The sequence below is a fragment of the Melanerpes formicivorus genome, unplaced genomic scaffold (assembly GCF_026170545.1).
Source record: "Melanerpes formicivorus ecotype bairdi unplaced genomic scaffold, bMelFor1.0.p_v2 SCAF_3, whole genome shotgun sequence".
Lineage (NCBI taxonomy): Eukaryota > Metazoa > Chordata > Aves > Piciformes > Picidae > Melanerpes > Melanerpes formicivorus.
Window position 1 is genome coordinate 40193301 of NW_027142355.1, and position 27043 is coordinate 40220343.

The 27043-nt window shown below is 41.6% G+C and overlaps 1 protein-coding gene across 7 annotated transcripts in view; it reads left to right on the top strand.

The window, feature by feature from the left end:
- PPFIA2 (PTPRF interacting protein alpha 2) overlaps positions 1-27043 on the top strand; it is a 373279-nt gene that overhangs the window by 259436 nt on the left and 86800 nt on the right. For all 7 annotated transcript variants that reach the window (XM_068170564.1, XM_068170572.1, XM_068170556.1 and 4 more), the window contains 2 exons: positions 8-172; positions 13092-13166. In XM_068170564.1, the coding sequence (XP_068026665.1) occupies positions 8-172; positions 13092-13166 (240 nt within the window). The remainder of the gene's footprint in view (positions 1-7; positions 173-13091; positions 13167-27043) is intronic.

The following is a 27043-nucleotide window of genomic DNA, read 5'->3' on the forward strand; positions in this document are numbered from 1 at the left end:
CCAATAGCTGTTACTGGAGCATTTGGAGTGCCTTGTCTCAAGACACGAAAGATCACTGAGGATGACAGTGGTGAAACGACAAGCACAGTCTCCCTCAGGAGTTTCCAGTGAAGTTGAGGTCCTCAAAGCTCTGAAGTCTCTGTTTGAGCACCACAAAGCTTTGGATGAAAAGGTATAGTATGGAGAAGAAAAAAAAACAAGGCTTATTAGATCCACTCTTTAACTTATCTGTGCCTTATGATGCAGGAGACCAACTGCTTTTATTTGCTTCTTGGAATGTGTCCTGTGCTTACACCATTTGCACATGTCCAGAGAAAAGTAAGCAAATCTCCCCTCTAGCACCTGTGGGGTTTATATTTAGCATTAAATAATGAGGACACCAGGAAATTTATTGTTTGTATGGCATGCTCTTAAGTTCTTGCTGAGAAAGTTGAGGTGCCTCAGGTTTTAAAAACGGTGTCAAGAAGCAGAAGGAGATGTTTCTGGCTATATAGAGGAACTTGCCTCTTAAAAAGCTTTTAGGAGGAAAAACTCCTGAGTTTCAGAGGTGTTTTTAGCATTTACTACATGAGAACAGTGTTCCTTCTATAAGTGGGAACCTAAAATAAGTAGTAGATCCTTCATTGTCAGAGTTAATAAAGGGCTTGCAGGTTCAAGATTAAAAGCAGTGATGATAACTGCATCCAGTTATGTTAATTAAGAGGGTCTGTCCATGGCTTTCCTCATGTGTCCTGTGCTGGAAAGGCTCTTTTGTGTGAATTAAACTTTGTACAACTGTGAGGTATCACCTTGGATTCAGAAATCCAGTTCATGTCTACAAATTCCATGAATAGAATAGAATAGAATAGAATAGAATAGAATAGAATAGAATAGAATAGAATAGAATAGAATAGAATAGAATAGAATAGAATTAACCAGGTTGGAAGAGACCTTTGAGATCATTGAGTCCAACCCATCATCCAACACTACCTAATCAACTAAACCATGGCACCAAGCACCCTATCAAGTCTCTTCTTAAACACCTCCAGTGATGGTGACTCCACCACTTCCCTGGGCAGCACATTCCAATGGCCAATCTCTCTTTCTGTAAAGAACTTCCTAACATCCAGCCTAAACCTCCCCTGGTGCAGCTTGAGACTGTGTCCTCTTGTTCTGGTGCTGGTTGCCTGACAGAAGAGACCAACACCCACCTGCCTAAAACCACCTTTCAGGTAGTTGTAGATGGCAATAAGGTCTCCCCTGAGCCTCCTCTTCTCCAGGCTAAGCAACCCCAACTTCCTCAGCCTCTCCTCATAGGGCTTGTGCTCCAAACCCCCCCCCCCAGATGGGGGTTGGTCTCTTCTCCCAGGCAATAAGCACCAGAACAAGAGGACACAGTCTCAAGCTGCACCAGGGGAGGTTTAGGCTGGATATTAGTAAGAAGTTCTCCATCAAAAGAGAGATTGGCCATTGGAATGTGCTGCCCAGGGAGGTGGTGCAGTCACCATCACAGAAGGTGTTTAGGAAGAGACTGGATGGGGTGCTTGGTGGCTTGGTGCCACGGTTTAGTTGATTAGATGGTGTTGGGTTATAGGTTGGACTAGGTGATCTCAAAGGTCTTTTCCAACCTGGTCTATTCTAGTCTAGTCTAGTCTAGTCTATTCTAAAATTTTCCTTATAAAACCTTCTGAGCTGAATCAATTAAACAGTGCAGCAAATGCATTGTGAAATAATTTGGCATAAACCTAGCAGGTATTATTATCAGGATGAAATTCAGTATGAAATTGTGGGGTTCTATTATAGTGTCTCTGTGTAGAAGGATTGGATCCAAGGTCTTTTATACATCATCAAGATACCTGATAATATGGACATGTAGGAACATGTCCAGAGAAGGGCCACGAGGATGATCAGAGGCTCTTATCCTATGAGTACATGCTGAGAGAGTTGGGGTTGTTCAATCTAGGGAAGAGAAAGCTCCAAGGAGACTTTATTGTGGCCATCCAGTATCTGGTGGGGTCCTACAAGAAAGCTGGGGAGGGACTTTTTAGGGTGTCAGGTAGTGATAGGACGGAGGGGGGGGGGGGGGATGTGGAATGGTGCAAAACTGGAAATGAGTAGATTCAGATTGGATGTTAGGAAGAAGTTCTTCTCCATGAGGGTAGTGAGACACTGGGACAGGTTGCCCAGGGAGGTGGTAGAAGCCTCATCCCTGGAGGTTTTGAAGCCCAGGCTGGATGTGGCTGTGAGCAACCTGCTCTAGTGTGAGGTGTCCCTGCCCATGGAACTGGATGATCCTTGTTGCCCCTTCCAGCCCTGACAATTCTCTGATGCCATAGTGTGATGCTATCACACTATACCACACACATTGCCAACATTATTGGGATATTTTTTTTTTTGTTCCCAAAATAACAGAAGTTAAAAAGACTGCATACACCCAAATGTGCTGAAAGAACCCTTATGGCATGTGAGTCATCTAGTCTGCACTTTCTTTGGCAGAAATGTAAGTTAGATTTGTTTCAGACTCTTCAGAAAGAAGGTATGTATTAATCCACCTAGAAAAAGTATTCAGAGTAATGTAGGTTGTATCTCCTAGAGGACATCTGGCCCAACCTCCTGCTCAAAGCACTGCCAGCTGTTTGAGGCTGCTCAGAGTCCTGCCTAATTGGCTTTTGAATATCTCTAGGGACAAAACCTGTTCTGGTGTTTCTCTCCCCCCTTGTTGTAATTTCTTTTTCCACAATACCTAGCTAGAGATTCCATTGTTGAGTCTTCCACCTGTTCCCTCTTATCCTGCCACTCTGCATCTCCAAGGAGAAGCTGGTTTTGTTTTCTCCACATCTTCTGGTTTGCTAGTTGTAGACAGCATGAAATTTCCCTTCTTGAGTTTGATCAGACCCACCTCCTTCAGCCTCCTCTCACCTGCAATGTGATCCAGCCCATGCCCAACTTGATGGGGCTTCCCTGAAGATTATTGACATCTTTCTCATACTAGGGAGCCCAAAACTAGATGCACTCTTGGTCTCAAAAGTCCAGAAGGAAATGATAATTTTGCCCACCCTGCTGACGGTACAGTGTGTCTGTCCTTATTCACTCCTCTGCAAAACTGCTTTCTTTTCCCCAAGCCTGGTCTGCTGCCTGGGATTATTCCATTGCCAGGAATGGGAAGCCACTTGGACTTTGTTTTACTGTTACAAGCCTCTCAGTCTAGTCAATTTTCTATGCATTGTATGATTTACTTATTAAATTCATATCTTACCCTTTTCTCTAGAGGTACATGAAAGATCTTGCAGAAAGCTTTGATAAATACAAAGTTAAAAGCATTCACTGTGCTCTCCTCATCTGTGGAGCAAGCCATATCATCACAAAAGGCAATAAGGTTGGCCAGATGTCAGTTGTCTTTGACTAAGTCATATCACCATCTTCTCCTTTATGTGAGTGGAAGTGGTTTCCAGGAGGATTTACTTACAAACCTCTCAACACTGGCCAGCTTGTACTTCTCTGTGTCTTCCCAGGGTAATTCCTGCCTTTCATGGTGGTGGACACAACATTTGTGGAACTTCCACTCTTTAGGAATCTCCCCTGACTGCCATTAGCTCGCTATGATGAGATAAGCAAGTCACTCAGTACCTGTGGATGCAGCCAATCTACTCCCTTTGACTTATGGATGTTGTCTTCTCCTGTCTTGTGGATTATCACAGAATCACACAGAATCACAGAATCTCCAAAGTTGGAAGAGACCTCAAAACCATCAAGTCCAACTTGTCTCCACCAACCTCATGACTAAACAATGGCACCAAGTGCCACATCCAATCTCCTCTTGAACACCTCCAGGGATGGTGACTCCACCACCTCCCTGGGCAGCACATTCCAATGGCCAATCTCTTTTTCTGGGAAGAACTTCTTCCTAACATCCAGCCTAAACCTCCCCCAGCACAGCTTGAGACTGTGTCCTCTTGTTCTGGTGCTGGTTGCCTGGGAGAAGAGACCAACCCCCTCCTGGCTACACCCTCCCCTCAGGTACTTGCAGACAGCAACAAGGTCTCCCCTGAGCTTCCTCCAAACCCATCTTTTAATGTGTTTCCAGAGAAAAATATTCAGCTGATCTTCACAGAGGAAAACCAATACCAGGTGTTACTGTCTTGTTTAATATTTAAAAACAATTTATTCACTTAAGATTAATTCATGGCAGTAAAGCATGCCTAATATTCTTGCAAATAAAGCCAATCAATTCCTGTTGGCTTTGTCACTGTCTTTTTATTCATTAGCAGGTAGCTAGGAGAGCTCTTATTCAATAGACTGTTAATGACAAAAAGTGATTGGATTCCAGCATGTGCAAGTGTTCTTTAAAAGCTCCTTGTGGGTTGCAGATTTGGAGAGAATGGAGAAAGAATTTGACAGCAAGGGGAAAGTGGGAAGTGGTTGCTAGGAGACAGGGGAAAATGGGCGATATTCTGCACCAACATCAGTGCTAACATGGTATTGACTGTGTTACATTTCAGGGCAATGTGCTGGCATTTAAAAGCCAGAACAATGCCCAGGCATCCAGGCATGCATTGGTTACAGCCTCTAACAGGGAGAGAGCAACATTTTTCTGCTCTATCTGTGGCACAGTGGTGGGAATCCACCCTTTAAAAGTGCATGTTCTGGCATGTTCTGATAGATTAGGTGACATCTGGTCAGTCTTCCTCTGTGAAGTCTTACTTAGTAAAAGTATCTAGTTCACAAGAAAACAGAAGGATATTGAAGGACCGTATGAAATTTTAGTAGCATGTTATTTCTGAAGTTGATAAACACAATCTCACTAAGATAATGATGACTTCTGTGAACCCTAGTTACTCATTTACTTTCTTTGACTTCCACAAAAGAGAAAACAATGTAGTGTTGTAAACATTAGCTTAGCCTGGAGAGGAGGAGACTCAGAGGAGACCTTCTTGCTCTCTACAACTACCTGAAGGGAGGCTGTAGCCAGGTGGGGTTTGGTCTCTTCTCCCAGGCAACCAGCACCAGAACAAGAGGACACAGTCTCAAGCTGCACCAGGGGAGGTTTAGGCTGGATGTTAGGAAGAAGTTCTTCACAGAAAGAGAGATTGGCCATTGGAATGTGCTGCCCAGGGAGGTGGTGGAGTCACCATCCCTGGAGGTGTTCAGGAAGAGACTGGATGGGGTACTTGGTGCCATGGCTTAGTTGATTAGATGGTGTTGGGTGGTGGGTTGGACTTGATGATCTCAAAGTTCTTTTCCAACCTGGTTAATTCTATTCTATTCCATTCCATTCCATTCCATTCCATTCCATTCCATTCCATTCCATTCCATTCCATTCCATTCCATTCCATTCCATTCCATTTTGTTCTAATACAATTATTAACTGGTAATAATATGGCATTTGTAGTCTGGATTGTTTCCTGGAATGTGAATGATGAAACCTGAAATCTTTATTCAGCTTCTGTGTTTTTAACTGAGTTTAGTCTGAAATCATTTGAAGGCTGAGAAAGACATTTTCAAGTGAGGAATAAGATTACAGTTTCTGGGCTGTAATGCAGAGCAGATTTCTCCATCACATCAGAGTGCTTCTGTAGCACTTCTCTTTTTCACTTGCAGGACCTAAGGTTTCCCTCAGCTTTAACAATGCTATGTATGTGGCTGAACATGAAGAATTAGTTGCAGCATTTCCAAAGTCACCTTGGCAAATGTGAAACTGAATTAGTTGGTGCCTGGTTAGCTGAAAAGGAAAAAGATGCCTTCTGCACCAAGGCAGAGGTTTTTCAGTCCCTTCAACAACCCCTACATTCAAAGGACAAATGAGGGCCATCAGGCTGCAGTTTTGGTTTAGCTCATTTTGAAAAGGCACTGCATCAACTGTGTGCATAGAAGGGAGGGAAGGAAAGGCAAGGCAAAGGAAACCGCTTTCAGGTGTTTGGTCAGCGTCTTGCTGTTCCGTGTTGTTACTGACAATAGGCTAAGAATAAAATGAGATTTTAAAAGGTATTCAGATTGAATATATTAATTCTCTACCTGGTTTGGCTGGGTTTTTTTGCCCCCTGAAATGTCACATTAACATGTCTGTGGAAAACCTGCTAGGATTCAGTTCTACAATGTGTAAAGATGAAGGATCATTTATCTGATTCCAGCTCCACCTGGGGTTGTGACCTCCTCAGTGCCATGGCCTAGATGGTTGGCAAATTCTAACACAACCTGAGATGAATGCCACTGTTAGACATAGATTGATTGCTTGGTGTATTTATTTATTTTATCATGCAATGCCATTTCTGAAACACTTAGGCTTGAATCCACGGAGTTTTCAAGAAACTTAGGAGAAAGTAAAGCTATCAACTTGTGGTTTAGTTCAGCTATCAATGACTGCCATCTTGGGAATGTTCTCTCAGTCATCTTGTCTTTCAGCAGATGATTGTCATTTGGCCATGTAGTTCACAGGATCACAGCATGTTAGGGGTTGGAAGGGACCTCCAGAGATCGAGTCCAACCTCCCTGCCAGAGCAGGACCACATAACCATATAGTTTTTACATCTAAGATGAAATCCCCATTGAGAAATTGGTGAAATGGGAGTGAGTCTATTCTTCCTAGTATCAAGTGATAGAGCAAGAAGAAATAGACTGAAATTGTGCTAGGGAAGGTTTAGGCTGGGTATTAGGAAAGACTTATTTATGGAAAGTGTGGTCAGGTATTAGGACAGGCCACCCAGGGAGGTGGTGGAGTCGTCATGCCTGGAGGTGTTCAGGAAATGTTTGGACTTTGGATATGGTTTAATGGCCATGGTGGTCTTAGGTTGAAGGTTGGATTCAATGATCTTAAAGATACAGAATACAGATACAGAATTAATCAGGTTGGAAAACACTTTAAGATCATCAAGTCCAACCTATCTCCCAATACCGTCTAATCAACTAAATCATGGCGCTAAATGCCTCATCCAGTCTTATTTTAAACACTTCCAGTGATGGTGACTCCACCACCTCCCTGGGCAGCACATTCCAATGGCCAATCACTCTTTCTGTGAGGAATTTCTTCCTAACATCCACCCTTCAGGTTGCTGTAGAGAGCAATAACGTGTCTCCTGAGCCTCCTCTTCTCTAAGCTAAACACCCCTCAGCTCCTTCAGCTTCTCCTCATAGGGCTTGTGCTCCAATCCCCTCACCAGCCTTGTTGCCCATCTCAAAGGATCGTAAAGGTCTCTTCCAAGCAAAACAATTCTATGAAATCAGGCTTTTTAAACACAGGATTTCTCCCCTCACTGGCAGAACACCGGCTTCAATAATCGAGAGAGAGTGAAGGAGTGAAGTGTTGGTAAGAGAAGCCAGATATAGATAGAGAGTTTTGGAATCCACAGAAGAACTGGGGGAATGCCTGGGAAGGCAAAGAGTATGGTAGGAGTGGAGAGAGAGGATAGATGTGTCAGCTAATGGACTCACTGCCTTAGACTTTTTGATCATCTGGTTATGGAAGCAGGTCACCAAACAGCCTGTAGAATAGAACACAGATGAATGGGCAGGGCAGGGCAGGGCAGGGCAGGGCAGGGCAGGGCAGGATAGAATAGAATAGAATAGAATAGAATAGAATAGAATAGAATAGAATAGAATAGAATAGAATAGAATAGAATAGAATAGAATAGAATAGAATAGAATAGAATAGAATAGAATTAACCAGGTTGGAAAAGACCTTTGAGATCATCAAGTCCAACCTATCACCCAACACTATCTAATCAACTAAACCATGGCACCAAGCACCCCATCCAGTCTCATCCTAAACACCACCAGTGAAGGTGACTCCACCACCTCCCTGGGCAGCACATTCCAATGACCAATCTCTCCTTCTGTGAAGAACTTCTTCCTAACATCCAGCCTAAACCTCCCCTGGTGCAGCTTGAGACTATGTCCTCTTGTTCTGGTGCTTATTGCCTGGGAGAAGAGACCAACCCCCACCTGGCTACAACCTCCCTTCAGGTAGTTGTAGAGAGCAATGAGGTCTCCCCTGAACCTCCTATTCTCCAGGCTAAGAACTAGGGAAGTACAACTGGTCCTCAACCAGAATATGATTTGAAAAATAGGAAAAAGGAGAGGCCCATGAAGCAGGAAATACTTTTTCAGCTGTTTAAACAATTCAAGTTTTTCAGTTACAGCCAGAATAATTGATGCATTACATGTTTGCTGTGAAGCATGTCCATGGGAAACAAAATTGGTTGGAATTTCTGAATAAATTAGAATGAGGAAATAGAATATTTCCAATTAATTTTACATTTTCCAAGTGTGCTGTAATTGAGTACTAAAAAATTTATATGAAATGGCTGTGGTGATAGCTTAGGTTACTACAATAAATCTGAAGTTGTATGAGGATGTTTTCATTCGTTTTGGAAAGAAAGCTTTATGCATAAAGACTTTGACCTACATCTTTGAAGAAAAATAGTAAAGGAAGTTGATAAATAGCAGAAACATTTGGGGTTCCATTGCATATTTTCACTGTGTTCTGTTGTATGAAAGCAGTTGAAACAGTCTGTGTGGGTCATGAGCGTTTGCAGTAATTTTCACTCTCATCACTGCCACTCAGAGGTGGCTCAGTCACTGCCTCTTCAAGACGGCTTCAACTTCATTTGCATCAGGTAAGGAACAGGAGCAGTCAGTTACTGCATTTTAGCTCTTGATTGCATAGTCACAACCTACAGGGAATGTCCATTTAACCTACAACACGCAGTTTCAGAACCATTAACAGCTGATTTTTTTTTGTTGTGTGAAGGAATAGAGAGAAGTTAATACATTGTAAATTGGACAAAAAAAAAACCTGAGGATTCATTCTAGTCTTGAGAATGTCTTTGTGTTTCTTACACATGAGCACTCTTCAACTCACTTTTCTTTTGCTCCTTTGAGCAAATCACTTGGGATGTCTGTTCTGTCAAGGCTAGCAATATTGTTTAGTGTATGGTACAATGTTAGTTACCTGAGAGCACTCCAGGAGTTGCTGTGAATACAGAAAATGCCTTTTCAGTTTTTCTTTCAATAAAGCTGATGCATGTGAAGAGGAACAAAACCCTCCAAGTACTGCATAAACACTAGTGGTGTGCCCCAAGGATCAGTGCTGGGCCTCGTGCTCTTTGACATCTTTATTGATGATCTGGATGAGGGCATTGAGTCCATCATCAGTAAATTTGCTGATGACACCAAGCTGGGGGCAGGAGTTGATCTGCTGAACGGTAGAGAGGCTCTGCAGAGGGACCTCGACAGGCTGGACAGATGGGCAGAGTCCAAGGGCAGGAGATTGAACACATCCAAGTGCCAGGTGCTGCACATTGGTCACAACAACCCCAGGCAGTGCTACAGGCTGGGGTCAGAGTGGCTGGAGAGCAGCCAGGCAGAGAGGGACCTGGGGGTGCTGGTTGATGGTAGGCTGAACATGAGCCTGCAGTGTGCCCAGGCAGCCAAGAGGGCCAATGGCATCCTGGCCTGCATCAGGAACAGTGTGGCCAGCAGGAGCAGGGAGGTCATTCTGCCCCTGTACACCGCACTGGTTAGGCTGCACCTCGAGTCCTGTGTCCAGTTCTGGGCTCCTAAGTTTAGGAAAAATGTTGACTTGCTGGAACGAGTCCAGAGAAGAGCAACAAAGTTGGTGAGGGGTTTGGAACACAGCCCTGTGAGGAGAGGCTGAGGGAGCTGGGGTTGCTTAGCCTGGAGAAGAGGAGGCTCAGGGATGACCTTATTGCTGTCTACAGCTACCTGAACGGAGGTTGTAGACAGGCAGATGTTGGTCTCTTCTCCCAGGCAGCCAGTGCCAGAACAAGAGGACACAGTCTCAGGCTGCACCAGGGGAGGTTCAGGTTGGATGTTTGGAAGAAGTTCTATACAGAGAGAGTGATTGCCCATTGGAATGTGCTGCCCAGGGAGGTGGTGGAGTCACCATCATTGGAGGTGTTCAGGAGGAGACTTGATGGGGTGCTTGGTGCCATGGGTTAGTTGTTTAGGTGGATTGGATTGGTTGATATGTTGGACGTGATGATCTTGAAGGTCTCTTCCAACATGGTTTATTATTCTATTCTATTCTATTCTATTCTATTCTATTCTATTCTATTCTATTCTATTCTATTCTATTCTATTCTATTCTATTCTATTCTATTCTATTCTATTCTATTCTATTTGCACATCTTTCAAAGGTTGGATATTTTTCTTTTTTTTTTTTTTTTTAGTGTTCATTTTCTGAATATGTTTTTTAGTTAAAGTTTACTGAGCAAGCTATGTTACAGTTTTGCTCAATCATTTTCATCAAGCAAAGTCTAAGCCATTCTTGGGAGGCAGTGAGTTTATTTGCAACATTTCGATCTGTAGCAAGGGAAAAGAGATATCTACAGAAAGGCAATATTTATTAGACTAAGAGGTATCACTGAAACAAATATGAAAGCATTAGGACACACACCACCTTTTTGAGGGTCTCCTGTATTTGTCAAGGTTGGAAAGACAATTTTAGGTACATAAATATGTACAATGTTGCATTACACATGAAAGAATGATTTTTTTTGTTTCTTTGCTTTGCTTTCAAGCTTGGTCTAAGGAATATGCTAACTTTCACTACAAACATTGCTAACAGCCTTAAACATCCTTGGATCATCAGCTCAGACAGCTTTGCTGCAGTACTACTGTTGGAACACGTATAGAGAGATAGAATAGGATGGAATGGAATGGAATGGAATGGAATGGAATGGAATGGAATGGAATGGAATGGAATGGAATGGAATGGAATGGAATGGAATGGAATGGAATAGAAGAATAGAAAGAATAGAATAGAATGAATTGAGTGTAGTTACAGTATCACAGTATCACAGTATCGCCAAGGTTGAAAGAGACCTTGAAGATCATGAAGTCCAACCTATCACCACAGACCTCGTGACTAGACCATGGCACCAAGTGCCACATCCAGTCTCCTCTTGAACACCTCCAGGGATGGTTGACTCCACCACCTCCCCGGGCAGCACATTCCAATGACGAATGACTCGCTCGGTGAAGAACTTTCTCCTCACCTCCAGCCTAAACTTCCCCTGGTGCAGCTTGAGACTGTGTCCTCTTGTTCTGGTGCTGGCTGCCTGGGAGAAGAGACCAACCCCTTCCTGGCTGCAACCACCTTTCAGGTAGTTGTAGAGGGCAATGAGGTCACCCCTGAGCCTCCACTTCTCCAGGCTAAACAATCCCAGCTCCCTCTCCTCATAGGGCTTGTGCTCAAGGCCTCTCCCCAGCCTTGTTGCCCTTCTCTGGACACGTTCAAGTGTTTCAATGTCCTTCTTAAACTGAGGGGCCCAGAACTGGACAAGTTGAGTTGAGTTGAGTTGAGTTGAGTTGAATTGAGTTGAGTTGAGTTGAGTTGACTGGTTAGCCAAGTTACAAACTCATTTGATTTGAGGTGCCTGATGAAGTTGAGTCAATTAGGAGAGTAGTTGTCACAGAGACCCTTTATAATCAAGGGAGTCACCTGCACATAGCACTGAAGATCACTTTGGGTCTGATCTGCCTTTGACCTTGCTGGTACACTGGTGTCTACATTGCCAGCTAAGGTGGTCTATTGCTGCATGAGCTGATGTTGAGCCAGAACACTCAATATTGCATATGTCTTCATAGGTAATAAATTACTATTTGGTAATCCTTAATATTTACTGATATTTACAGTAGTAATAATAACAGTTAAGCAGATAAGAGACATCCTTGGAACAGGTCACTTATAAAACTGGTGCAAAGACAGCAGTTTTTCTTACTTTTGGGAGCATATCTTGTGTAGGATATTTTCATTTTGTTTTCTTTTTCTGGAAAACCCCAAACTGCAAGATGATCTATTAAAAAAACCTGAGTATGTATGCCTTAAGGTGATGCTTAAAGTTATTTTTTTTCAATGAATTTGTCACATTCAATTTATATCAACAGATCTGTTATCTGTGATTCTGTGATATTCCATGGAGTGGGCTTAGAACATCTACAAATGGGAAGGAATAATGCCAGGCACAAGGACAGACTAGAGGTTGTCCTGCTGCAAAGCAGCTCCATGGAAAAAGACCTTAGAGTCCTAGTGGTCACCAAGTTCCCCATGGGACAGCAATGTGCCCTGCTAGCCAAAAGGGCTAATGGTATTCTGTGTGCATCAAGAAAAGTGTGGCCAGTGGGTTTAAGGGGTTTCTTATTCCCCTCTACTCTGCCCTGGTGAGACCACACCTGGATTACTGTGTCCAGTTTTGGGCTCCCTAGGTCAAGAGAGACAGAGACCTCCTGGAGAGAGTTCAGTGGGAAACTAAAAGGATAATTGCAGGACTGGAACATCTCTCCTGTGAAGAGAGAGTGAGATATCGGGCTTTTAATCTTGAGAAGAGGCGGCTGAGAGGGGATCTAATCAATGTCTATAAATATCTGAGGGTTGGGTGTCAAGATGAAGGTGATGGTCTCTTTTCGGTGGTGCCCAATAATGGGGCAAGGAACAGCAGGTACCAGCTAAAACACAGGAGGTTCCACCTCAATACAAGGAGACACTTCTTTATGGTGTGGGTGACAAAGCACTGGAACAGGCTTCCCAGAGGGGTTGTGGAGTCTCCTTCCCTGGAGACTTTCAAAACCTTCCTGGATGCATTTCTGTGCAGCCTGCCTTACATGATCCTGCTGTGGCAAGGGGGTTTGGACTTGCTCTCTGGAAGGCCCTTCAAACTGCTAATATTCTGTGATTCTGTGAAATGTATTTTTCACTTCATCTGTTGCAAAAATTGCCTCTAAACAGCATTCTACTACTTTTTTTTCCCCCCTAATGTGGTCTTAAAGTATTTGCATTTGCTGTGTATTCCACAGAACTGCGGGCAAACCATGGAACAGCAGTACAGCAGTTAAAAGATCAACACATTTTCATGGGTTAAGTCTTCCTGTAGTTAGGTTAAATGTTTACTTCACAGCATGTCTCATGAAAGGATGGGTTAAGTCTTCCTGCAGTTAGGTTAAATGTTTACTTCACAGCATGTCTCGTGAAAGGATGCAGCACGCATGCCTGCAGATGGACTGTTAGGGCATACTCCTGTAGTGCATATGGCAGATGGTATAATCTTGAAAGACTGAGAGAGATTACGTTACTGCACATATTTTGGTTTTTCTTCTAGGTGAGGGAACGACTGAGGGTTTCTTTAGAAAGAGTCTCTGCACTGGAAGAAGAACTAGCTGCTGCTAACCAGGAGGTAACATAAACACTTTCTCCCCTTTTGACATTTAGTTTCTCTAATATTATGTCCCATGTGTTCCCTGTCACGTTTCTTAAAACTGTCAGAAGAAGAAAAAGAAAAAAGAAAGAGAAAAAGAAAGAGAAAAAGAAAAAGGAAAAGGAAAATTAAAAAAAAAATAAAAAGAAAAATATAAGGAAAAAGAAAACTAAAAATGAAAATAGAACAATAAAAAAAAATTTTAAAAAATAAAATTAAAAATTAAAATTAAAATTAAAAAATTAAATTAAAGGAAAAATGAAGAAAAATAAAAAAGAAAAATGAAAATAAAATATGAGGAAAAAGAAAACAAAAACTAAAACTAAAAAGAAAAAAGAAAATAAAAAATTAAAATTAAAATTAAAAATTAAAATAAAAGGGAAAATTAAGAAAAAAAAGAAAAAAAAAGAAAAGGAAAAGGAAAAATAAAAAAAAAATAAAAGGAAAGGAAAAGGAAAAAGGAAATGAAAAAAAAATTAAAATTAAAAAATAAAAATAAAGGAAAGAAGAAAAAAGGCAGAAAAAAAAAAAAAGAAAAAGTAAAGGAAAAAAATAAAAGGAAAAATTAAAAAAAAAAAAAAGGAAAAGGAAAAGGAAAAGGAAAAAAAAGAAATAAAAATTAAAATTAAAAAAAATTTAAAAAAAAGGAAAGGAGAAAAAATACATAGAAAAAAGTAAAATAAAAAGTAAAGGGAAAAAAAGAAAAATAGGAAGAAAAAGAGGAAGAAAGAGAAAGAGAAAAAGAAAAAGGAAAAGGAAAAGAAAAAGAACATGAAAAAGAAAAAGAAAAAGAAGAAAAAGAAAAAGAAAAAGAAAAAGAAAAAAAGAAAAAGAAAAAGAAAAAGAAAAAGAAAAAGAAAAAGAAAAAGAAAAAGAAAAAAAAAAAAAAAAAAAGAGAAAAAAGAAAAAGAAAAAAAAAAGGAAAAAGAAAAAGGAAAATAAAAAGAGAGGAAAATGAAAATAAAAATTAAAAGAAAAAGACACACCCCCCCCCCCAAAATTCTAAAAATCCTATTCTGAGCAAGCTTCTTAGTGAGACTTGTTTAATGTGGTCAGACTGTTCTCTATTCCTTGAGAGGATGAACAGCAACAGCTAATTGTATTGCACACACATATGGAATGGAATCTCACCCCTCCAAGGGAGGTTAGAAAGTAGAAACAATGGAGTCTGGTGGTCATTAACTGCTGCTCATTTGCCATTCCCAACATGAATGCTTCTCACATTGGTAGAAATACATTAGAGAAGCAGTACAGCTGGATTAAAGCTGGTTAGGGTTTATGCACGTTTACTATCATTTTACTCAGGATCAAGACAGTGGAAACAGCCACAGACACACTGAAACTTTGATAGTACTACCAAGTACTTGCTGGACACTGGAATACCTGTGATTCAGAATGATGTATGACAGTGTCAAATGCAGGGTCCTAAAGTGATTTCTTTCCCCTTCCGATACTAAGCTAGAAAAGTTACTTCTGTAAAGTAACTGCCTGAAGAAAAGGATCTTCAATTAAGATATTAGTACCTTCTATGAACTATGAATTAATTAGCTTGAATTATCCCTTTCTTCTCTGAAGTAACTGCATTTTGTCTGTACAAAAATATCAGCCTCTCCTGCATAAATTTCATAATGTCCAGAATGATTTGGTTCATAGAATTTAGTTACACTATGTTGCATGTGGTAAATAACTCTCATTTAACAGTCTTTGTAGCATTGGTTCAGGGGAGACCTTATTGCTCTCTACAACTACCTGAAGGGAGGTTGTAGATTGGATGTGGCTCAGGAGGTCTTGGGTGACAGGTTGGACTTGATGATCTTTGAGGTCTTTTCCAACCATATTGATCCTGTGATTCTGTGATATAGAAAGCAGTCCTTGTGATCAGTCAAGCCACCTGAAATACAGTGCACTTCTCTAATCACTCCCTTTCGTGATCCAGTTAAACCCAAGTTCACTTCACTGGGCATGGGACCAGCTCTGAAGAGCATTATCTTGCTATTTGGAGATTAAAAAAAACACTAAAAGAGTGGAACTTGTATTTACAGTAAGGAGTAAAAACATACACAATGAAATTAAGTTGAATTAGGATTCATGGAATGGAATGGAATGGAATGGAATGGAATGGAATAGAATAGAATAGGAGTTGAATAGTGTAGAATAGTGTAGAATAGAATAGAATAGAATAGAATAGAATAGAATAGAATAGAATAGAATAGAATAGAATAGAACAGAACAGAACAGAACAGAACAGGTTGGAAAAGACCTTCAAGATCATCGAGTCCAACCTATCACCCAACACCATCTAACCAACTGAACCATGGCAAAAAGCACCCTTTATTATTTAACGGAATTTCCCTTTTTGAGCTGCAACAGTTCTTCACAAGAAACTCTGTTCGGATTTTATACATGGCTGATTAAATATCTGTCTAAATGTTCTTAGAGGCATAAAGTTTGTACAATATACTTAAGGGTTTGGGAGGTTGTAGCCAGGTGGGGGTTGATCTCTTCTCCCAGGCAGCCAGCACCAGAACAAGAGGACACAGTCTCAAGCTGCCCCAGGGGAGGCTTAGGCTTGATGTTGGGAAGAAGTTCTTCATAGGGAGAGTGATTTGCCAATGGAATGTGCTGCAAAAGGAGGTGGTGGAGTCACCGTCCCTGGAGGTGTTTAGGAAGAAACTGGATGGGGTGCTTGTTGCCATGGGTGGGGGGGAAGAGCTAGATGGGAAGAGATGGGGAAGAGAATGAGTGGATTGTTTTCAAACAGTTGATGGAATAGAATAGAATAGAATAGAATAGAATAGAATAGAATAGAATAGAATAGAATAGAATAGAATAGAATAGGAATAGGAGTAGAATTGAATTGAATTGAATTGAATTGAATTGAATTGAATTGACTTGAATTGAATTGAATTGAATTGGATTGAATTGAATTGAATTGAATTGAATTGAATTGAATTGAATTGAATTGAATTGGATTGGATTGGATTGGATTGGATTGAATTGAATTGAGCAGGTTGGAAAAGACCTCCGAGATCATCAAGTCCAACCTATCACCCAATGCCTTCTAATCAACTAAACCATGGCACCAAGCGCCCCATCCAGTCTCTTCCTAAACACCTCCAGTGGGTTATTAAAAAAGTTAGAGAACTGCAATATATAAGCTCATTTGTATGCTAGATTCCACAGGGAATACACAGGCAGTAAAGAGCTTTAAATATTTATGGTACTATGAGTGAGCATAAAAGGCCAAGGTTTCCATGGGAATTGTCTGTATGGTCTCCAGTAATTTCTGTATTCCTGTCACTCAGTGTCTGTTCACCCAAGAAAATAGCTATTTTCCTTCATATCCATTTTCTCATATTGATTCTGAGAGTGTACTACACATTCAGGAATACATCTAAGCATAAAATGAAGACAGAAAATCAGTTCCCTGCTTAAAATAATATGTGAATAGGCATAGAGAACAAGTAGCAGATTCAGAGGTTTAAAAAAGGTAGTAGAAATTAGTATGTTGAGACAGCACCTTTCTGTGAAAGCTGATGGCTTGAACAAAGATTTCACTTCCACATGAGGAGAAAGTTCTGTACAGTGAGGGTGACAGAGCACTGGAACAGGCTGCCCACGGGGGTTGTGGAGTCTCCTTCTCTGGACACATTCAAAACCCACCTGGATGCATTCCTGTGATGACTACTCTAGCAGATCCTGCATCATCAGGGGAGTTGGACTGGATGATCTCTGGAGGTCCCTTCCATCCTCTAATGTTCTGTGGTTCTGTGGCTTTAGCACAGAGCAACAATGAGAAACTGCAGACACTCAGGAGAATGCATGGGAAATGTCCTGAAAATAAAGAGAAAAGTTGTAATACAGAAACTATAGCTTCCCATCATTGGATGGCAAGTAACCCCCGTTTAACAGTCTGTGTAACATACTACATTGTACTCCAAAGAGAGTGAAAACAACTGTAACTCTAGCAAAGCTGATTCCAGCTCCAGCTGTCAACACCATTTTACAAAACACATCAGAGGTGACAGGGAATAGTATTGACTGTAAACTGCAGAGGCAACTGAGATGGACAGGTGGACCTGCTGAGAAATTCAGGTTGTGTAGTTAGTATTTAGATAGCATGGGATGGGACGGGACAGGACAGGACAGGACAGGACAGGACAGGATAGGATAGGATAGGATAGGATAGGATAGGATAGCATAGGATAGGATAGGATAGGATAGGATAGGATAGGATAGGATAGGATAGGATAGGATAGGATAGGATAGGATAGGATAGGATAGGATGAATAGAATAGAATAGAATAGAATAGAATAGAATAGAATAGAATAGAATAGAATAGAATAGAATAGAATAGACCAGACCAGGTTGGAAAAGACCTTTGTGATCATTGACTCCAACCTATCATCCAACACTATCTAATCAACTAAACCATGGCGCCAAGCACCCCGTCCAGTCTCCTCCTAAACACCTCCAGTGATGGTCACTCCACCACCTCCCTGGGCAGCACATTCCAATGGCAAATCTCTCTTTCTGTGAAGAATTTCTTCCTAACATCCAGCCTAAACTTCCTCTGGTGCAGCTTGAGACTGTGTCCTCTTGTTCTGGTGCTGGTTGCCTGGGAGAAGAGACCAACCCCCCACCTGGCTACAACCTCCCTTCAGGTAGTTGTAGAGAGCAAGAAGGTCTCCCCTGAGCCTCCTCTTCTCCAGGCTAAGCAACCCCAACTCCCTCAGCCACTCCTCATAGAACTTGTGCTCCAAACCCCTCACCAACTTTGTTGCCTTTCCCTGGACACCTTCCAGCAGGTGTATATACTGTTGGTGGTGTTTTAATTGGATTGAATATTTTATTTTTACTGCAGCTGATTAGTGGCAGCACAGGGGACCTTTAAACACAGCAGCAACCTGAATTGCTGCTGGTGAATATTCATGCAGACTGGGGCAAGGTAACTGTCTACACTAATCAAATTCCATAGTCATCCTTGTTCTATTTGGGGTTGACTGGCAGTTATCACATGATGTCCCCAAAATTATCACCTAATTTTTCTTTTATGCTCACACTGGAAGCCAGTATTTGTTCATGTAGTCTACAACTACCTGAAGGGAGGTTGTAGCCTGGAGGGGGTCGGTCTCTTCTCCCAGGCAAGCAGCACCAGAACAGGAGGACACAGTCTCCAGCTGTGCCAGGAGAAGTTTAGGCTCGAGATGAGGAGAAAGTTCTTCACAGAGAGAGTTGTTGGGCATTGGAATGTGCTGCCCAGGGAGGTGGTGGAGTCACCATCCCTGGAGGTGTTCAAGAAGGGATAGGACGTGGCGGCTTGTGCCATGGTTTAGCAGTCATGAGGTGCTGGGAGACAGGTTGGACTTGATGATCTTTGAGGTCTCTTCCAACCTTATTGATTCTATGATTCCCTTCCATGATAACTGGTAGATGCCCTGTTCATTGTGTTTATTGTGGCTAAGATGGATTGGAAATGTTGTTAACAACTTCCTGGAAAAAAAATAGCTTCTGCTTTTTGCTGAAATTGCTGTAAAAGCCCAGCTGCATTTGCCTATTCTTCAGGTGCTTTTCAAATGGTGCTGGTTTCCATCTGCTTCCACACACAACTATGGTCTACCCAAACAGTTTTGTCCCTGAAGGTTCTAATTTGCAGCTAACAACTAGCCAAGCTGCAAGAGGTACACCCCGGACCAAAGCCTCAGTGGTACCATAGTGTCTGTCTAGGAATACTTTGAAGGCAAACATGTTGCTCTTCAGGGAGTAAATTAACATTTTCAAATTGCAACAAGATTCTGCAAGCTGGCACTAATTTGAGAAGGTTAAGTCTCATGTGCAAGAGAAGTGGGTTGCAAATTTTCTTTCTCAGTTCTATCGTTTATTATCTTCATGGAAATTAATGCTGAAATTAATGACAAAATAACTCCTTTTGTTCCACAGGTTTTGGCATCCTCTTATTAGGGCTGCAAGTGTGAGTGTTTGCTAGAACTGTGGTAAACTACAGCACATGCAATCAACATACTAAGACATTGCATTAGCATCATGTAGCTCCAGGAACTGAAGCTCTAGTGGCTTTCACAGAGCCAGCTGACATAGACCATGTCCATGGTGAAGCTTTTAAATCCATTTCTGCTGCATTGGGCAATGCTAAATGACAGCTGTTGCAATTTCCATTGATAGATTTCACTGTTTCCCAGAACTCTCAGCAAATAGTTTCCAAAAAAATCCCCAGTCTTTAGAGCTTTTTCCCAAGGTTGTATGTGTAATTGAGCTAATACTATGCTGGGGGAAAGTAATTTTTTGGATGGCTATGGTTATATTGCACATGAATTTTCTCCTGCCCATCTTACTTTTATCCAGCCCTTGTAGAATGGAATGGAATGGAATGGAATGGAATGGAATGGAATGGAATGGAATGGAATGGAATGGAATGGAATGGAATGGAATGGAATGGAATGGAATGGAATGGAGAAGAATAGAATTAAAAAGGTTGGAAAAGACCTTCAAGGTCATCAACTCCAACCTATCCCCCAACACCATCTAATCAACTAAACCATGGCGGCACCAAGTGCCCCTTAGTCCTATCATTACCTGACACCCTAAAAAGTCCCTCCCCACCATTCTTGTAGCCCCCTTCAGATACTGGAAGGCCACAAGGAGGACTCCTTGGAACCTTCCCTTCTGCAGACTGAACAGCCTCAACTCCCTCAGTCTATCCTCATAGGAGAGGAGCTCCAGCCCTCTGATCATCCTCATGGCCCTTCTCTGGACACATTCCAGCACATCCATATCCCTCTTGTAATAGAGGCTCCAGAACTGGACACAATACTCCAGGTGGTTTCTCACCAAAGTGGAGTAGAGGGGGGGAATCACCTCTCTCAACCTGCTGGCTATGCTTCTCTTGATGCAGCCCAGGCTGGGATTGGCTTTCTGGGCTGCAGGTGCACACTGCTGGCTCGTGTTGAGCTTCTCCTCCACCAGCACCCCCAAGTCCTTTTCTTCAGGGCTGCTCTCAAGCCAGTCCCTGCCCAGCCTGTGCTGGTGCTTGAGATTGCCCAAAGATGCAGTTCTTTGCATTTGGTCTTGTTGAACCTCATGAGGTTGTCATGGGCTCACCTCTCCAGCCTGTCAAGGTCCCTCTGGATGGATCCCTTCCCTGCAGCATGTCAGCTGCACCACACAGCTTGGTGTCATTGGATAACTTGCTGAGGGTGCCTCAATGCCACTGTCCATGTCACCAACAGAAATGTTAAACAAGGCAACTTCCAGCACTGATCCCTGAGGGACTTCACTTGTCCCTGGCCTCGTGTGAAAACCTATTTTTATCCCCAGCTGTTTCAGGTCCTATTAGCTTAAGGCACTTTTTGTTGCAAGAGATTCTTGCTGGCCTTAGCCTTTGTGTGTAAGTATAATATAAAGTGATTTGGGGAGCAGAAATGTTATTTCTAAACCTTTTGTTTTCTAAATATTTTGTATTATAAGCATATTCCACATGGAAGAGTAGTTGGCTGAGGAAAATAGCATGTGCATTTCTGGAATGCATGATACATGCATTATTTCATCACTCTGAAACTCAGCAATGATGGGCACCAAATCCCTGGATGAAAATGGGTGAAATACAGTGACATTTGGTTTCCCTGAAGAAGGCTAAGTATAGATGGATTATACCTATTTCTGGTGACTCTAAGTATACTTCCTTTGCAAAAACTCTGACACAGCTTTCTTCTGTAGTGCCTCACTTTGCTCTTTTACTTTTTTCTCAATAGTGTAATTGAACCTTCTTTTTTTGCTTTGTAAACTGACTCCTACATGGTAATTTTTAGTATTTTTTGAGCTATAAATTTCCTAACTTTGGAAAGGCCTTCCAGAGAAGGGCCACAAGGATGATTAGAGGGCTGGAACATCTCTCCAATGAGGACAGGCTGTGGGAGTTGGGGCTGTTCAGTCTGGAGAGGAGAAGGCTCTGAGGAGCCTCCCTTAAGGGGATCTACAAGAAAGCTGGGGAGGGACTTTTTAGGGTGTCAGGTAATGATAGGACTGGGGGGGAATGGAACAAAACTAGAAATGGGTAGATTCAGATTGGATTTTAAGAAGCAGTTCTTCCCCATGAGGATGGTGAGACACTGGAGCAGGTTGCCCAGGGAGGTGGTGGAAGCCTCAACCCTGGAGGTTTTTAAGGCCAGGCTGGATGTGGCTCTGAGCAACCTACTGTAGTGTGAGGTGTCCCTGCCCATGGCAGGGGGGTTGGAACTAGATGATCCTTGAGGTCCCTTCCAACCCTAACAATTCTATGATTCTTTGTCTTTGTGGTCTGAAGTTTGATTTTAAGTGTCTGTGTAATTGTGCCAAAGTATATCTCTTATGCAAAGTTTCCCATAATTAAAAATATATTGATTTGAAATGTTATATTTTTAGAATAGAGTAGAGTAGAGTAGAGTAGAGAGAATAGAATAGAATAGAATAGAATAGAATAGAATAGAATAGAATAGAATAGAATAGAATAGAATAGAATAGAATAGAATAGAATAGAATAGAATAGAATAGAATTAACCAGGTTGGAAGAGACCTTTGAGATCGTCAAGTCCAACCTATCACCCAACACCATCTAATCAACTAAACCATGGCACCAAGCACCCCATCCAGTACTACCTGGCATTGCTTTTCATTCTGCCTTTAACCTAAGCCACCTAGGTAAATGTTAACTCTTCAAAAAAGTTATTGTTGCCTTTAACTTTTGAATGTGGTAATGAGGCAAAACATCTTATTTTTTTCCTTTTGTGGATGTTCCTCATGCTTCATGTTCCACAGCATTAGTTGCTGCCTCTACACATTTGAGTTACAATGTGGGGTGCAGAAGCTGAACAGGTTGAAAATCACTACAGTAATACTACATACCTCATTGCCTTCTTTACAAAGTCGAAAAGAACTGGTCAGTTAAGTTGCTATAGCTATTTCATTTTATCTCTTCAACTATTTCTAAGCTATGTTCTCAGAGGGAAAAAAAATCCCACTAAAATCCTTTGTGGATATTGAGGGGCAGGGCTGATCTTTGCATTGCCATCAAAAGCAATTTTCACAGAATTCAGGGCAGAGTAGTTCTAAAATCCAATGCATTTTTCAGCTTGCCATTTAAGAACATTAATCTCTACTCATAGAATCACAGAATCATAGAATCATAGAATCAATAAGGTTGAGAAGACCTCAAAGATCATCAAGTCCAACCTGTCACCCAACACCTCATTACTACTAAACCATGACACCAAGCACCCCATCCAGTTTCTTCCTAAACACCTCCAGTGATGGTGACTCCACCACCTCCCTGGGCAGCACATTCCAATGGCAAATCACTCTCTCTATGAAGAACTTCTTCCTAACATCCAGCCTAAACTTCCCCTGGTGCAGCTTGAGACTGTGTCCTCTTGTTCTGGTGCTGGTTGCCTGGGAGAAGAGACCAACCCTCACCTGGCTACAACCTCCCTTCAGGTAGTTGTAGAGAGCAATTGCACAGCTTGGTTTTTGACCGCTGATGGCCATAGTGGCATCTCTTCAGGTGCACAGAGTACCACACAGCTGGTGTCCTGTTACATCCCAGCAATGCTGCTACACTGTATTAAGCCTGACTTGCTCTCTGTGGCATAACACCATGCTTGGATTTAAACGCTGAGTGCATGCCCTTACCCAGATCCATGCCAGATTTTTTTAATAGAAGTGAGGCTGGACCTGCAAGCAGGGAGGGAGGGAATGGGCAGCACAGAGGGAGCCTGAGATTTCTGTACAATAGCAAACAAATATATCCATTTGCAACATAGAGCCATGAAGCTGAAGAGCATGTCTCAGGCAGTGAAAAATGGATTCTCTGATATTTCTCTCTGCATTATTCCAGAGGATTACAGAAAAAGTTGTAAAAGCACTGAGTTTCTAGCACAGGTGTTGTGGGTTTCTTATTTACCACATATTCCTCAGCCAAAGCAGAAAAAAAGGTGAAAGAGGGGATAAGATGAGAGCCAAGGAAATACAAGCTGAGAGAGCAAAGGGATGGCAGCAGCCTGATGTGTGGCAGAGCATATTTCACTATCATTTGCCTACACAGCTGTAAATTCCCAGAGAATTCCCTCCTGAAACTGGAAGGTTGGTTGTGTGTGGTTAGCTTCAGGAATTATTCATAATCAGCATGGAATTAGACACTGGGATAATTTCAGATGGGGTTTAGTGTCATATATTTGGCAGACTGTTTAGGGATCTTAACAAACCAGTGGAATACAACTCCCTCTGGCCCTGATTTCATGAGGTTGTGTTAGTAAATGTCTTACTTTAAGGTAAAGATCATAGTGTGCATTTAAAGGAATGTTTAACTGATGTGCATTGTCGAGCTGACAATTATTGTACAAAGGCTATCAATGCCAGTTTTAATGTCTACTGTTTAAATTGCACAGCGTGCACTGAGTGCTCTTCATGGGACATCACAAAGGACACATCACTTTCTCTTTGATCTGCTGCTTTGTAATTCATAAACTTTGAAATGCATTCCATTTTATCCTGGTATAAATTCAGGTTTAAGAGCACAGCTGATTATCTTTCTGTCTGCAGCAGCTTCAGGGTCATCTCAGGGCTCTCAAATGAGATACTCATGCGGATCAAGCTAGTTTCACTCTTTGCACTGACCAATCCTCTTGCACATGCGTCTTGATGATAATGCAAAGCATCTACCCAATAGCCTTTATTCTTAATATGCTGGAACAAGATGTTTGAACATTTGTTGAATGTCCTGCTTTGGAATGATCATGAAGTTTTGTGCATATTTGTTACATATTTAGTTGATTAGGTGGGTTGGATAATAGGTTGGATGCGATGATCTTGAAGGTCTCTTCTAACCTGGTTAATTCTATTCTATTCTATTCTATTCTATTCTATTCTATTCTATTCTATTCTATTCTATTCTATTCTATTCTATTCTATTCTATTCTACTCTACTCTATTCTACTCTATTCTATTCTATCTTATTCTACTCTACTCTATTCTATTCTTTTCTATTCTATTCTATTCTATATTACATGATTTGTTAAGAACATTTGCATTCACTAGCTCTCAAGCCAGATTTTCAACAGTACAACAAGATCATAGTATTACATTTTATGCCTATTACTCTCAATTATCAGTTTTTCAGTGTAAGAATAGGCCTTCCATGCTGCATTTGCATAAAAGATTTACATGAATTATAAGTCAATAACTAAAATCAACTTTAAGCCTTAGAAGGTTCATTTTAATTAATCAATATGCTTAGTAACACATTTGTATTTTCACATTGAATCACCTCAACCCAACAGTCCAAATTATTGCACATGCAGCCCTAAGAGTATTCTGCAAATTCATAATGTAGTTAACCAGCAAGGCAGCAAAAACTAAGGTCTGTGAGCAGCATCAGCAATAATGAGCTGAGTGATTTGCCACTCAGAGATGTGTATTGGCCGTCCATTATCAATAGAACAGAGCAAGGCCCACAAGCATAAAAAAACTGATGCCACATTTGTTGCAGTCTACATTGAAAATCATTGCTATTTTGCTGGTGCTCTGCTAATGATAAAACAACACAGTCATAAAACATTTATGAGGAAAAACAGGAGTAGAGAGTGTGCTAGGGATATGTCAAAGACAGATGCAACCTGGAGGATAGAATAGAATAGTATAGATTAGAATAGAATAGACCAGACCAGACCAGACCAGACCAGGTTGGAAAACAGCTTCAAGGTCATCAATTCCAACCTATCACCCAACACTCCCTCAGCCTCTCCTCACAGGGCTGTGCTCCAAACCCCTCCCCAGCTTTGTTGCCCTTCTCTGGACACATTCCAGCAAGTCAACACCTTTCCTAAACTGAGGGGCCCAGAACTGGACACAGAACTCAAGGTGCTGTGTACAGGGGCACAATGACTTCCCTGCTCCTGCTGGCCACACTGTTCCTAATGCAGGCCAGGATGCCATTGGCTTTCTTCACCCCCTGGGCACACTGCTGGCTCATGTTCAGCCAGCTGTCAACCAGCACCCCCAGGTCCCTCTCTGCCTGGCTGCTCTCCAGCCACTCTGATCCCAGCCTGTAGCACTGCATGGGGTTGTTGTGGGCAATGTGCAGCACCCTGCACTTGGATGTGTTCAATCTCATGCCCTTGGACTCTGCCCAACTGTCCAGCCTGTCAAGGTCCCTCTACAGAGCTCTCCTATCCTCTAACAGATCAACACCTGCTCCCAGTTTGGTGTCATCATCAAATTTACTAATGATGGATGTGATCATATCAGGAGATTATTTCTTTTTTTAAACAAAGTGTTTTTAATTTAGTGGAAAAAAAAGTTCCTCTCATACATCTTTAGTAGAAATAAGTATGGAAATAATTTTATTTAGGATCCAAAAAATGTAAAAACAAACATTTTGGGTGTGATGGGGTAAAGCAAAATACTTGTATTGCTTTGGGATCTTGACTGGAAATTGTCAGCATGTTAAATAATCTACATCAATCTGGGCCCCATCCTGTTCGATATCTTTACTGATGATCTTGATGAGGGGATTGAGTCAGTCATCAGTAAATTTGCAGATGACACCAAGTTGGGAGCAGATGTTGATCTGTTAGAGGTTAGAAGGGCTCTCCAGAGGGACCTTGGCAGGCTGGAAGGATGGGAAGAGTCCAACAGGATGGCATTCAACAAGTCCAAGTGCCGGGTGCTGCACTTTGGCCACAACTACCCCATGCAGAGCTACAGGCTGGGGTCAGAGTGGCTGGAGACAGTTGTCGGCCATTGGAATGTGCTGCCCAGGGAGGTGGTGGAGTCAACATCCCTGGAGGTGTTCAAGAGGTGATTGGATGTGGCACTTGGAGCTATGGTTTAGTAGTCATGAGGTGTTGGACTTGATGATCCTTGAGGTCTTTTCCAACCTTATTGATTCTGTGATTCAATATTAACAGGGATTATCAATGTATAGATGGAATTGTTGGAAGAGGAGCTGTACAGGGCTTTTTTTACTTGGTTCAGTCACCAAGAAATGATCCAGTTTACTTGACATTGCACCTGGAGCATGTAGTTTGGACACATTTACTTGTGTAGAATTCATGGTTATGAAAAAGAAGGTGAAAAAGAAACTGTAGATATAATTCCTTCATGTTAGAAAATGGCTATCAAGTTGGAGTCTTTTCTGAGGTAATCCCAGAATAAAAACTTTATTTTACAAGTTCCTCTTTATATATATATAGTGTATGTAGTGTGTGTATATATATATATAGTGTTCATATAGAGTGTGTGTGTAGTGATTGGCCATTGGAATGTGCTGCCCAGGGAGGTGGTGGAATCACCATCACTGGAGGTGTTTAGGAAGAGACTGGATGGGGTGCTTGGTGCCATGGTTTAGTTGATTAGATGGTGCTGGGTGATAGGTTGGACTTGATGATCTCAGAGGTCTTTTCCAACTTGGTTTGGTCTATCTTATCCCATCCTATCCTATCCTATCCTATCCTATCCTATCCTATCCTATCCTATCCTATCCTATCCTATCCTATCCTATCCTATCCTATCCTATCCTATCCTATCCTAGTCTATTCTATTCTAATTTCATTCCATTCTATTCCATTCTATCCTATTCTAATTCTATGCTCTTCTATATATGCAGAGTGTGTATATAGTGTGTGGATATATAGTGTATAGATAGATAGATAGTGTGTGTGTGTGTGTGTGTGTATATAGATGATATAGATATATAAAATCAGTGAGGATTATGTCCTTAATTTTGCAGTGAAGAAATCTGTGTAAAAAAATAACTTCCATGAAGAAAGTCATTTAAAGGCCTCTGTATCATCACTAAATATAAGTGTGC